Consider the following 13793-nt stretch of genomic DNA (forward strand, 5'->3'; position numbering starts at 1 on the left):
AAGTATTTACTATTTGTTTTCCTAAGTTTTAAATACTAGGTTTTTAAAGTAGCGAGTCTAGCTCTTTGTATAGCTTATCCTATATTATTATAAGCCAGATATAAATCTCAAGTATTAAAATTAGCTTTCCTAGCCCTTAATACTAGGCTACTATTAGTACCTTTCTTCGTAAAATAGCCTCTATTACTCCCCTGAGAATGTGTCTATAGACCTCCACTTCCAGCTTCTAAACCTCTCAGCGACCATCACGTCTGACCCGGGATAGTTAATAACATCTTCGACGCTCAATGTTCTCCACTCCTTCTCGAACTCTGGTGGCCTTGCAGCAGATGTGTCAACGCCGTCAGCCCATTTACGCTTGTCCTTTGCCCACCACTCGCCCGTCGTTTTACATCCCTTGCTTCGCTTGCATCGCTTTCCGCATGATGGGCATTTATAGTTCTTCCATTCTTGCTCGTGCTCTTGCTTCCACCCCTCGCTTTTGCCATGGGGATAACCGCAGTACCGCTGTGTGTGGCCCATCCTGCTCTTCAGTCTATTTGCGTAGTAGGCGTTGCTCTTCTCCTCAGTGTTGTACTGCTGAGGGAGCCCGTGGCGCATTGAGTTGCGGAAAAGAGTGTTGAATGTCGTTGAGCAGCCTGCGCCTCGCACAAGGGATGTCTCGAGGACGTAGTCGCTCTTAGAAAGCATGACAGCGTCACATATGTCATCCGAGGTGTATTCGGTGGATTGAGACAACGAGACAACCTCTGTTGCAACTTTCAGGTTTTCAAGACGATGAAGCAATAGCTTGTTTGCCGGGTCATTTATTTGTGGCTGCGACAGGTAGACGGTAAAATCGTCCCGGGAAAGCCTCCACCCTCCTGGCTCAGAGTTTCTCAATAGCCATTCCAGCACGAATGTATCTGCGGCATTGCGGTGCCGCAAAATGTAATGGTGATGAATGTCCGGAGGAGGTTGACTTTGTTCGCGATGCTGGTTGCCAAAAGGATCCTTCGGGACCTGCTGACCAACCCAGACCCAAAGCCAGGTCTTCAAGTTGCTCCAGTCGCACTCAGAGTACTTAACCTCGCTGTCCAGGATCGTGCGGAGGTAGGCGACTCTTATCCTTGTCGTGGAGGGTTCGGGTTGCATCTTTTGCAATGGCAATGACACCTGCATTTCTCAAAGCCCTTCCGAGTAATTGCGTGGAGATTCTTGAGAATTGTATCAACGTGAAAGGTGTACGACGTAGTAAATTCTCTCGATTGCTATGTCCTTATTAACGCATCCTGGCTCAACAAAAATAGACCCGGCCAGTGACTCATCGGCAAGACCAGGTTATATGATCAGGCCATCAGCCCTCGTATAAGTCATTCATTAGCGTGATATATGTAATCATTAGTCATTGCAGTGCACATGCGCTCAGCCTAAATGGAAACCATTTGCCTGGTCCATTAAAGGTACGACAACTCTCAGGAAGCCTGACACTGCTCATGCCACCAGGTAGGAAGGACGACTTCTATGAGAACCACAAGTTTAAAATGCACATTCAACCCAATTAATCCGGAGTTGGCAAGGCTGGGCTGAAGAGAAGATCCCACAACTTGCTACAGCTCTTGCTTCATCACATCGTGCTTTTCATCTTCAGCCGTGATCTCAAGCTCCGGGTTTTCCTCTACACTCGCCGAGAGTCACTTCGCCAACCGATACCGGATAAACCTCTATATTCTTAGACTCTTTTTTTCCAGGCCAACTACCTGTGCTTGTTTATCTACATGTAGTGGGATGAGCCACGGGAGCTGTCATTACGCATCATCAGAAGTGTTTTCCATGCGTGACTATTGGAGGTCCACCCTCGGATAAACCACCACTCCAAGCTTCAGATCACTGGACTGGAAGCAGTGATTCTTGAAAAATAATGGCTCGTGTCGTAGCCACGGTGTTCTCTTGACATCTTTCCAGTGTGTTGACAAGACCCGCTGCAACCACCCAAACATGGGTGTTGACCCTGGCTCTCAAGGCACCACTAACCTGGATCACACCCCTTGAATTACCATTCATCGGTCTTGGTTACTGTATGACAACCGGTTCCCCCGATGAAATTCCTTGCTTCTGTCTCTGTCTCTACAATTCTCAACTTCTTCCCCGCGCGCTCAGTGTCTATGGTCAAGACCCCCGAGGGATCAATGATCACCACACTCTTGCCATCAACCAGTAGTCTGTAGACATCTGCTTGAATGATCCGCTGGGCCACCGCATTGAATGAAAAGACATCCCGGAATGAAAAGACAATGGCACAGGCATGGCGGGAACGCCCAGAACCGGGATCATCTGGATTGGGTTGACCAAGTTCGCGCGTGATGGCGCGGGTCAAGCGCTCCGAGCCTGCAAAACGAACGACGCCTCGTAGGCTGAAGATGATTACTTCCCTGTTGCAGTTTGCGTGATGGGGCTCCCTTTCACCGGCAACAATGGTTGCCACAGATGTCCGCAAGGTCGCCTGTGCAATCTGGCTCACGTCCATCATGTGCAGACCCATGTCACGGGACAATTGCTCGCAAATGGCAACACCGCGAACACTATTGCCGCGCCCATCAAGCTTGGGCGAGAAGACAGCAATGCCCATCTGACCTGGCAGGGCCCCAATGATGCCCCCAGCCACACCGCTTTTCGCTGGTATTCCAATTCTCGAGACCCAGTCTCCCGCGGCATCGTACATACCACACGTGGTCATGACGGAGAGAATCTGGCGGACGCTTGTTTGGGGAATGATGGTTTCGCCAGTCTCTGGGTGTATGCCGGCGTTGCAGAGAGTTGCCGCCATCATGGCTAGGTCACGCACGTTGACATTGATGGCACATTGGCGAATGTATCCTTTGACGGCCTCTTGGGGGTCACAGGTGATGATACCTGCCGCCTTGAGCATGTAGCCGATTCCCATGTTGCGATCAGCATTTCTCATCTCGGCCTCGTAAACCTCCTCGCACACATGCAGTTGTCGACCTGCTAATCTCGAGAGGGCTTTCAAGATGCGGTCTGTTCTCTGTTCAGCTGTGGCATGGGGTCCCACGATAAGAGAATGTGCAGTAATCGCCCCAGCGTTGATCATGGGATTCATGGGTCGATTGCTGCCACGCTCAAGGGACAGACTGTTGAAGGCATCACCCGAAGGCTCGACGCCAATCTTTTCCAGAACTCGATCCAGGCCCGCATCCTCAATTGCAAGTGCGTAGACAAAGGATTTGGAGATTGACTGAATGGAAAACTCGACTTGGTCATCTCCAGCTGAGTACAGTTGGCCATCTACCATAGCAAGAGCCACGGCGATTTTGGACGTGTCGGCCTTGGCCAGTGTCTCAATGTAGCTGGCTGGTTTGCCATCTTCGATCGGGCGTGCGTTTTCAAGCACTTGGTTGAGGTAGTCGGGAATAGGGGACTTCATTGCGCGGAGAGATCATGAGCTTGGTGTAGGTAGATTGATGCAAGGTCCAAAGGTTCTGAAGTCGAGAGAAATTCTGCCAGCGGGAGTGTCGTAAGCTAATAAGAGTGTTGGCAAAGTTTGTGAAATCGCTCATCCAATGCCAAGGGAGCCAAACAGCGGCCTAAGAAAAAAAAGTTAAACACCGTAGAGGGCAAAGTACCTACAGCTCCTTGAAAAGACGTTGAGTTTCCAGCACCATAACTATGAAAAATATGAAAAATAAAAATAAGAAAATGCATTATAATATCAAAGTTGACTCCATAGATATCCTGTATCGTTTCATTATTGTTATTACTATCATACTGCTCGCTAAGGAGATACTCATAGGCCAATGTCCTTGTACTGGTGTCTTGTGTTTTTCTTTGACCGTGTTGACCGCGTGCTCGTGCTGTTTTTTTTTTACGTTATATTTCACGTTGCGGGCGAGGTCACGTGTCTCGTTGCAAGGTAGGTCACTACGTTCCAGTACGTAATTAGGCCGGGTTTCGGCTCATACCGCCTCCAATTCTTGGTTGTTTTGCGGCTGTATTATTTCTATTGAGTTGCTCCGAGGCCCCCGCCCTGTGAAGCCCTTTGGCTAAGCACTGCCTCCAATCGTAGGTCAGTATTCAGGCCTGTGGACCTACACTCCCCAGAGAAGACAGAAAGGTCCAGGGTGGCTCGGCTGATGGGTTCTCTTGAAGATCTTAGTGAGTTAGCAGCGTAGCTCCATTCAACAGCTATTGTAGGGTTTTCTTTCTTTCTGTCAAAAACCAAAAAGCCAAACAAGTATTGCTACCTCTTGAATTTTACTTGACACCTGGAATTGTGAAATATGCGGTTTATCCCTTGTGTTGTTCAATGAGTTCGTCGTCACCTATTACTGACATCTCCCCGTGTGCGTCTGATCTCTTCGCAACTATGCCTCCGTCTATCAAATCATTCTCCCCTGCTGCTCAATAGTGGCTGACAACTATTCACTCCCAGCCCTATCGTTCTGAGGATGGATAAGTGTTTTGCCCCTGTCAACATCAGATCGCGGGGAAATTGTGGGGATGCAGGTAATCGCAAGCAATGCTGTCTATTTTTCAGCTGGTTATACAACGCACCTTGTCACTCCAAGATCGACGTAGATCCAATTCCAGCTACCCTTAACCGTACTTAATTCTGATTCGAATGATGAGTCATGTCGGGGTCGTATCAAGGTGACCCTCTGCGGCTACCTCCACCACCCGCATCCATTGCACGACAAAGGCCGACTATCATATCGCCAATGAGCTGCCGTTCTTGCCGAAGGAGAAAAGTGAATCCTCCCACAACTTTCTATGGCCCGAAAGAAATCTGTTGACAAGATTGTAGTCCAAATGCTCCCGAGGTATCCCCTCTTGTGAAACATGCCAGAGGCATGGCTTTCAGTGCATCTACGGTAATCGACCTGAATTGAGAGACTTTGTTTCAAGTTGCACTGATCAAATACTTAGACGCTACTCCAAAGAAGCGCGTCTCTCACTCCCATTTGGTAAAGGACCTTCTTCGCCGCATGGATACGCTAGAGCGGCAATCCACGGATCCAGGTATGGAGAGCAACCAAGATGGAGCTACTCAGGCCACATCACCAGACAAAATGCTGGATTCATCATGTTCTGCTCCGATAAGAAATAATCTCCAAGTCAGCATAGCCACTCGTAGGGCAGTCTTGACGGCATTCTTCTCTCGCGTTCATGGCAATCCCTATGTGTTCCTTGACGAGGAGACCACAAGAAGCCATGTGATGAACGGCCAAGTCTCAGATGGGCTCCTTCACGCTCTGGTAGCCGTAGCCTCGCGGTAGGAAAACTCCAAGTAATCCTTCATGATCATGTCTAACGGTGAACAGGTATGTTCCTGATGCTGAGGGTGGGAGCAAGACAGACCAGGCCGCGCATCATTTGGGAGTTTCTGAGCAATGCGCCGATCTGAACGATATGTCCATGGAAACTGTGCAGACCCTAACTCTACAAGCCATGTGTCTAATATCTCTTGGCCGCGGGTCTGCAGCTTGGATGAAGATTGGCACGGCTATCCGCATGGCTCAAGGCATGGAGCCGCAAACACAAGCCATTTCTGACCATGCATCATCTCCTTTGAAAGTTAACCTAGCCCGACAGTGTACCCTTGCACTGTATGCGATGGACCGTTTCAGCGTTTGCGGGTCAAATCGGCCGATGATGATCAGCGACGACTGGGTTCAAGGGTCAGGACAATCAAGTGACCGGTCTGGCCTCAGCGCATTTACAAGGTTAGATCAGCCATCCTTTCGAAATATTGATCAAGGGCAAGTAATTCACGACCTATTTGCGGATATCCTGAGACTCCTCGGTCAATCGACCCGATACCTTCAGAAGGGCGGCGTTCAGGGCGACAGTCATTTTCCGTGGCATCAACAATCAATCCTCTCAAAGCTAGTTGGAGAGTTGACCGAATGGAAGACCCGAGTCGATGCAGCTATTCCATTTCACACTCTTGACTACTCCAATAGCATCAACGTCAACTGGCTCTGCCTGAGCTGGTTTTCGTATCATGCCATCCTGGTCCGCCTGTACCGACAGTTTCTGCCGTTGATCATGGTGGAAAACGCATCGGATTATACATCAGACCCATGGCAGAAGGAGACTTCAAGAAAATGCGTCGAACATGCGATTAAAATGGCCGAGTTATGCGATGAAGCCACAGGGCATGGCTACTCGTGGCCTTTCTTCACGTCGTATGCATATTTACCGTGTTTAATATACCGTGACCTCACTATTAACAGCGCAAAAGGTTTTGCCTCGCATCCGCAGCTACGGTACTCATACACGCCAAATACTACGATTTCGTAGCTGGAAGCGTTGAGTATCTGGTCACTATTGTCGAGCGGCTCATAATGATGCTTGCCGAGAACCCACTGGTAGAGCTCCAGGTGAGCATCTATCAGACCCTTGCTGAGTTGATGACTGATTGAAAAGCTGGAAATGTTGCGGAGAATGTACAAGTGCCACTCGGAGATGATTATAGAATACTGCTCTGGCACTTTGATGACAACAAACCTGGATCTGACACAGTTTTATAAAAGGTATCCCAAGGGCGAGTTTGATCCCAGCCACATTCCTTTTGCGCAGCCAAAGAACTGGATGGAGGCAAGGTGAGATATACCATGATCCCTAATCTTATACATACTCACAAAACAGTCTCGATGGGCCAGACGACCTCTTCTCATTGGGCTCTCTGCCCAAGAAGTTGAGCAATTTACGAGGAAGTCCCTATACATTCCAAAGAGCTGGTGCATCCATGTCTCAGACACCAAGACCCTCGGAGGCTAGCGAAAGTTGGTCAAACCAGTGTCACGTTTCTGGAATGATGAGTTGTCTTGATGACTATCTTCGACTCGACGATGAGCATTACACTCCAATGCCGGTAGACGAAAATCAGATCACACAGGCTTACGAGCCAATGGATGAGGAGCTTCTAAAATCAGTAAGATACACCAAACTCTCTCGTGCCGTTTACTAACAACCACAGCTTTTAGAGTATATAGAGGGTGATCGTGTAGTTTGAGAGTTTCGAGGTTAATATGCGCATTTTCATTTCTTCTTCACAGGTCTCACGAGACGAGAATACGTATACACTCATGGTGCTTATGCTTTGCTTCGCCCTAAATAAATCATCTTCTGCCCACCTGGCGGCTACGCTAAGAAGCAAGATTAACCTCTCCAATACGGCAAAACTAATAGAAGTCGCCGTAGAAAAAGATAATAGGGATACCTCTAAAGGCCCTTGTAGATCCTCGGAGCCTATATAGCTACTAGTTCACCATATCCAACGTCCGCGCGGCGAGCATGCTAACCTCGTTGACAATCAGCAGATACTTTTCCTACTAATCCATCTATGACGGTCTGTTAATATAGCGATCGGACGAGTTGGAGGGCCTAATCCCATCGGCACCCTTGTCTCTATTGGCACTCATGCGTGATGCGTCCTTAGAGAAGTTGCGAGCCGGCGATACCGTGCCTGGCATGCCGTTCCCTCCCTGCCTCTCTAAACCCAGCCAGCCCCTCGATGAGCACAGAGTAAGCAACGCTGATTGCCGCGCGGCAACCATCAGTTCATTGATACTCCCCACGCCGTATGAGTCACTCCGGCCGGCTCCGTCCCACTTTTCCTAAATATCGATCAACACATGCTTTTCGAGCAACGTATCGGAACATTACCAAAGTACCAGAGGCAGATATAAGTTGAGGAGAGGGATACTGGATGATAACAGCGGAAGCTTTAAATTACCAACCTTCAATATTGACACGAGCTTGCAAAATGGACATTGAAGAGCTTGACCACGGCCGACCACCGACGCCTTCCCATCACCCTACCGCAGGTGTTCGCATGCTCCGTCAGGAAATTAAAGCCATTGTTTCCTTTGGGCTTCCAGACTATGACCTGGTATCGATCACGCAGATTCCACCTGGAAAGTCCTTCAATAATCGTATCTACTTCCTCAAGCTAAAACATTCTGCGAGCAAGGCCATGTTACTACCAGGAACCCTGTCGCAGCCAGAGCAAGTCGTCTTAAAGGTCAACGGCCGCTTCTTTGGGGCAAATAAGATTCAAAACGAAGTGTCCTGCTTTCAGCTTCTCCAGAGATACTGCCCTGATATCCCGTCGCCGCGTGCCCTGGCCTGGTCTGAGGATGGACGTGTCGCGACTTATGCAACTTCATGTCAGACAAGGACATGTTCCCTTGATATGCCGCCCGGCGTGGAAAAGCCTGAGCATGGCGGGTGGATATTAATGTCATACGTTCCTGGAAGCCCAATGCCAACCGCCGACCTGAGCGACGCGATTCTCACAGATCTGGCCAAGCAGCTCGGTGATATTATCGTGCGCTTGAGGCGAAACATTCCTCCTCAAAAGCGCTGCGGAAACATTCGTCTCCCACCTAGAAAGCTCGGAGAGCAATGTGTGCCCGGAGTAGATGGCACAGCTCTAACCATCCGTGACATCATCCAAGAGGGCATTGAGGTCAACGATCCTATCACCACTGCAAACGAGTACTACCGGCTCAGGTTGACGGATAAGCTACGAGAGCTCGAAACTTCCAATATCTACGCCCCAAATAGATCCCTCGTAGAGCCTCTCCGTGCTTTCATATCCGAGCAGCTCCCGCACCTCGAGCTTACCGACGGCGACGGCATCCCCTCCGGCGAGTTCGTTCTGACACATTACGACCTCTCTCCGCGCAACGTCCTCATCTCGGGCCGGCCGCCCCGCATCACCGGCCTCGTCGACTTTGAGTTTGCGGGCTTCTTCCCGCCCGTCGACGAGTTCCTGAACGACGTCGTCAACAATGGTGGGGAGTGGCCGCGCGAATTTTACAAGGCGTACCTGGCACGCCTCCACGAGAAGGGGGTTGCGACGCCGGTACGGGGGTTCGATCCAGATGTATGGAACCGTAATTGCTGGCTTGAGACGCTTGTAGGGAGCATTGCGCCGTGGTACTTGCCCGGCGGCTGGAAGGGGGAGGAGTTGCAGGCCAAGCTGAGAGAGGTAGAGGCTAATGCGAAGGAGATGTTGAAGAGGCTTATTAGGGATCATGGCAAATATAGGGAGCGGGCAATTCAGTGACGCGACGATGAGACGCCGTAGAGGCCTTGAAATACATTTCAGACTCAGTGTGGTCCCAGCCGCCCACAGCCGGCGCTACCTATTGGATGAAACGGAGGGAAAATGCGATCAAATGATATAGATCACGAAGATGATGGTTAAGGGGTGCACGATGTCGGGTTGTTTTTGCTGTCTGCCTTATTTCTGCCTTTTATCGGTGACCTCACGCAGTCAAGGGGGACAGAGTATGTATGGTTTGGCTGCAACGAGTCACCTGTCGCTGCGGTCTTGTGCGTAAACGCGTTAGACCGTAGCGTCAGAGAGGGCCACGTCCGCGGCCCCCTGTAGGGAGGCAAGTATACAGAGGGAAGTTGGGGCGAAAATCGAGTCTTGACTGTGGAAGAGTTGACGAGCCACTTGCAGAGGCGAGCAATTGACTCCCGTGAGGCAATTTCAGGAGGGAAGAACCCCTCAGTAAGCCCTCCACGGCGGGGAAGCCTATTCTGCAGTGTGGTCGTCACATGAGGCGATCCCAATAACAATACCCCTTTAGGCCTTTTCTCTAATATACGCATCCTCTTGTGTATGTGTAGCACCAACTTTCCATAACTATTGCAGAAGGATTTTGCCTCAGCAGTGTTCCAACGCAGGTGCAATACAGTTGCATTTGCATTTATCTAATATTAAGGTAATCATGCCGTCTTTACTTTTATCATGACGATGCAGGGCATTATGCCACCAGGACACCCTAGATACATTCACCATGTAAGCCACCAAAGACCGCCCCACGCAAGCTTGCAAATAACACTCATGAAAATCTTCTTAGCAGGCTCTTGGCAATAAATGATGTAAATAAAGGCACCTTGAAACCCGCCATAGCCATCTTCGTTCCTCAAGATTCTTTTGCGCAAACCGCGACCGGTTTGCCTCTCCAGTTGCGATTGTGGCTCATGGCCTCTCCTTAATCACAATCAACCTCTTCCCATTGGCGGAAAGATTCGTTACGCTGATTCGCGGACTCTCGAAATGCCGGGTACTCGACAGCGCTCCACTGCGATTAACGTTAACAAGGCCTGGATATTCAAATAGGCAAAGAACGCTAAAATGTTTATCCACATACTTAAAACCCCATCCTTTTTGGCGCTGGACGACATCTCCGGTCATTGGTAGGGGGCTTCAACAAGCATGGAATGTTTGGTACTCGTTCACGACGCGTCCTTCAGCTTCGTCGTCGATCTAGCTGCCAGCATTACAGGGTACCACATCCAGGCCAGTGACATCACAAAACATGAGGAGAAAGGCCCATTCATCTTTGCTGTCCAGCGAGAAAGGGTTGTACAATCAGGTGAAAGGTCTCCTCGACTGCAGGGGCTTCGGCCAACCTCTCTCGTCATCAATGTGGCGTCCCTCGACTCGGTCATAAGGACAGAACCCAATCTCCATCTGAAATATGATCATGAATATCTCTTCTGGCCCACAAAGTTCTCGTGCAAGGGCTTTTCCAGATTTCTTGCCCTGGTCACTGGCCAAAGCGATCCTCTGGCACAAATCAAAAGCAAGCAGCGCTCAGCATATATCGGTCTCACTTACCCCGACATCCGTGTTTCTTTGTCCAACATGCCCATTGTTTCGGTTGGTGCAGACGCACTGGAACTTCGAGTAGATCTGTTGAGGGAAGAAGATCAGCTGGGTGATATCCCAACCCTTGGATACGTCGCTGAGCAGCTCGTGGCTCTTCGATTGCAGTCGGAGTTGCCCATCATCTTTACAATTAGACTTGAACCATCAGGAGGCCGGTAAGTCACCTTATCTCGAAGATATCTACATTAGACTAATGAGAATAGTTGGCCCCTAGAGCAAAAGGATCTGGCAATCGAGTATCTACGATATGGGTTGCTATGGGGTGTTGACTTTATCGATGTTGAGGACTTGCTTGATAACGACCTCAGAAACTTGTTGGTTTCCCAGAAAGGCCATACTAAGGTTATTGCATCGCATCACGACTTCTCCGGCAGCCTTGACTGGTCGTCCTCAGACACCGACCAAGTGTACAACACTTGCGCATGTTATGGCGATGTGGTCCTCATGGCCGGAATTTCTACTAACCTTAGTGATGCTTCCAAGATTCGTCAGTTCCGAGACAGGATGAATAGCCTTGATGGCAACAAACCTCTAGCTGCTTTCAATACGGGAACATCTGGAAAACTTTCTAGAATTTTGAATCCTTTCTTGCAAGCCACTACCCATCATCTACTTCCGAGCTCGAGTGCGCGAGATCAGCTTTCACTGGTAGAGTCAAATGGGTATGACCTGAATCGCTTTCGGTGGGCAAATTCTAAGACTTGTGTACAGTGTTCTTTCAGTGCTTGGCGAGCTCTCTCCAACGACCGCATACTTCTTCCAGGGGCAACACTCGGATGCTTCCTTGATGGACAAATGCTTCAAAGAGTTAAACCTCCCTCATCGAGTGGCTGTCACGGGCCAGAAACCGGACACATTGATACAGAGCCTCTTGAAGGAACCAGATACTGCTAGTGTAGTATTCGGCCAGTTTTCTGACCTCTCGCATCTGGCTACTCAGGGTTTTGACCTCACACATAGTGGCCTGGTGGATACGGTGGTTGTCGGAGATGGCCAAATGATTGGCCATAACTCCCAGGCAAATGGTCTGAACGCTGTTCTACTTCAAGAGAACACTCCTTCGGCATTTGCAGACCGAGAATTTCTCGTTATGAGCAATTCATGGGACGAGGCGAGAACCATCATCTCAGTCCTGTTGTCTTTGAATTGCAGCAAAGTTTGGACGCTCGGATTCGCTGCCCCAAACATCAACGACAAGTTATCGTCACTAAACATCAAGGTTCTAAGTGATTCCTTCAACCCTGCAGGAATCTTTTGCATGTCACCAAGCCATGACAGGACCATTCTTGCTGCACTGGTTACAATGATAGCCGGGAGGCAGAATAAAAGAAGGGCCATCTACTTGGATACGTGGGGCTCTCCCAAAGATCCAGGCATGACTGCAGCAAGGGCCTCGGGGTGGCGTATCATTATGCAGGAGCATATATCTGCAGCTGTCTTGGTGGAAAGGATGAGAGTGTCGGTGGATCAATCCGTGCCATACAGCTTCGTTCAAATGGTTAAGAGACAGCAACTATCATGAGTGCAGCCTCTTACAGATATTGATTTACTCAGTGTGCTAACATCAATGCTCATAGCTTCGCCTGACTCACGTCCGTTACATTCAGTGCTGCCTTTGCAGCCCATCGTCCTGTCACAAAAGCCTGAGCCAGCCCACCGCCATACCTCCAGTTTGAAAAGCCACCAGCGTCCATGCCACACGCGAAAAGCCCCGGAATGACTCTCCCATCATCATCCGTGACTCGAGATAAACTGTCAATCTTGAGCCCACCGTAAGTAAACGTAATGGATGGCTGGACCTCCAGCGCCCAGTATGGACCTTTCTCACTCCCTTCAAACGTCACATGAGGCTCGTGGTTACTGCCGATCGGGGCATCAAGAATCTCATCGCTGTTACCTCTTACCGCGCGGTTGTACTGACGGATTGTGTGTTGCAAAGCCTGTAGCGGAACGCCCCAGTTGGACACATGCTTTAGAAGCTCTTCAACTGTCTCGGCGCTGGCAACCCGTCCTCCAAAAGCCTTTGCCTTCTCGAGACGATCGATCTTTCCAGCATTAGGAAATACTTCTCCGAGTGCCCAACGCTTCCGGACTTCGTTGTTAAGTATCATGTATCCAACGCGACCTGGCTGATGAGCCAGCTCCTGATTGTTGACCTCGTCGCCATATGTTTCGTCGCAGAACCTCCGGCCGTCACGATTCACGAGGATGGAGTATCCGGACTGAAACTGGGCGAGGTGGATAAAGTGGGAAGGATCGACATCTCGTCTCTTCAGCGGTGACGGAAGTAAATGGCCGTAGAATGTCGAGAGACCGCGGCTGGTTCCAGCTCCAGCTTGTGTGCCCAGCTTGAAGCCATCACCAGTAGAGTACGGGTTTGACCGGGTGAATATCGTATCCGCTCCTTGACCAATGTGCTGCTCAACCAGTTGTGGGCTACCTTGGAAGCCACCAGTAGCAATGATGACGGCTTTGGCTGAACACAGCACAAGTGTGCCATCATTCTTGCGTAGAACAGCTCCCGTGATTCGATTTCCAGTGGCTCCCGGAGGCTCTTGAGTAAGGCCAACAGCTGACGTTTCGCGTAGGATCCTTGAATTTGGGTTGGCTGTGATGATTGACTCGGCCTTGGCAAGCCATTGCGGAACGTTGATGGGAAAGCCAATGCCAATCGTCATGATGCCGTCGAATTGGTCGTGTGTCTGAACTCCATTATCCCGCATCCACTGAACAGCGTCTGGATACTCGGCGATGAACTTGTTCAAGAGCTCGGGGTCCGCAAACGGGATCGTTTCCTGGGCAATTTGGGTGTCTCTGGGCGCCCAGAACATGCCCGCCGACCTAGCCAACACGTCAGTGAACAAGCATAGAATAGGTTGGCCAACTTACAACTTCGAAGAACCACCAAGAACATGGCTCTTTTCGGCCAGGACACACCTAACCTGGGAAGATTCACTCAGGGAGATGGCTGCAGAGAGGCCAGACATGCCTCCACCAATGATGACCACATCAGTCTCGATTCGCTCCAGCGTGGGTGCCATGGTCCCTAGTAAGTGTATTGTGTTTGTCAACGGTCTACTCTCATTTCATCGCGAAT

At 49.9% G+C, this 13793-nt stretch overlaps 5 protein-coding genes and 1 pseudogene across 6 annotated transcripts, besides 1 other annotated feature; 3 read left to right on the plus strand and 3 right to left on the minus strand.

Annotated features, from left to right (window-relative positions):
* Window positions 1–183: 183 nt before the first annotated feature.
* NCS54_00879100 (Hypothetical protein) lies at window positions 184–1134 on the minus strand (the record flags this gene model as incomplete). Its single annotated transcript, XM_053154160.1, has 1 exon — window positions 184–1134. The coding sequence occupies one exon, from the start codon at window positions 1132–1134 to the stop codon at window positions 184–186; it is 951 nt and encodes a 316-aa protein (XP_053010135.1).
* Window positions 1135–2032: 898 nt separating this feature from the next.
* Window positions 2033–3424, minus strand: NCS54_00879200 (Glutaminase; the record flags this gene model as incomplete). The annotated part of the gene is made up of 1 exon (XM_053154161.1): window positions 2033–3424. The coding sequence occupies one exon, from the start codon at window positions 3422–3424 to the stop codon at window positions 2033–2035; it is 1392 nt and encodes a 463-aa protein (XP_053010136.1).
* Window positions 3425–4925: 1501 nt separating this feature from the next.
* On the plus strand, window positions 4926–6970 carry NCS54_00879300 (annotated as a pseudogene). The gene is made up of 5 exons: window positions 4926–5269; window positions 5319–6185; window positions 6242–6380; window positions 6427–6602; window positions 6649–6970.
* Window positions 4926–6970: a sequence feature.
* Window positions 6971–7768: 798 nt separating this feature from the next.
* Window positions 7769–9076, plus strand: NCS54_00879400 (APH domain-containing protein; the record flags this gene model as incomplete). The annotated part of the gene is made up of 1 exon (XM_053154162.1): window positions 7769–9076. One exon carries the CDS (start codon window positions 7769–7771, stop codon window positions 9074–9076), a length of 1308 nt encoding a protein of 435 aa, XP_053010137.1.
* A 1164-nt stretch (window positions 9077–10240) lies between these two features.
* On the plus strand, window positions 10241–12218 carry NCS54_00879500 (Hypothetical protein; the record flags this gene model as incomplete). Its single annotated transcript, XM_053154163.1, has 3 exons — window positions 10241–10851; window positions 10900–11358; window positions 11408–12218. 3 exons carry the CDS (start codon window positions 10241–10243, stop codon window positions 12216–12218), a joined length of 1881 nt encoding a protein of 626 aa, XP_053010138.1.
* A 49-nt stretch (window positions 12219–12267) lies between these two features.
* NCS54_00879600 (FAD-binding-2 domain-containing protein) lies at window positions 12268–13737 on the minus strand (the record flags this gene model as incomplete). Its single annotated transcript, XM_053154164.1, has 2 exons — window positions 12268–13537; window positions 13586–13737. 2 exons carry the CDS (start codon window positions 13735–13737, stop codon window positions 12268–12270), a joined length of 1422 nt encoding a protein of 473 aa, XP_053010139.1.
* Window positions 13738–13793: the final 56 nt, after the last annotated feature.

The sequence above is a fragment of the Fusarium falciforme genome, chromosome 7 (assembly GCF_026873545.1).
Source record: "Fusarium falciforme chromosome 7, complete sequence".
NCBI lineage: Eukaryota > Fungi > Ascomycota > Sordariomycetes > Hypocreales > Nectriaceae > Fusarium > Fusarium falciforme.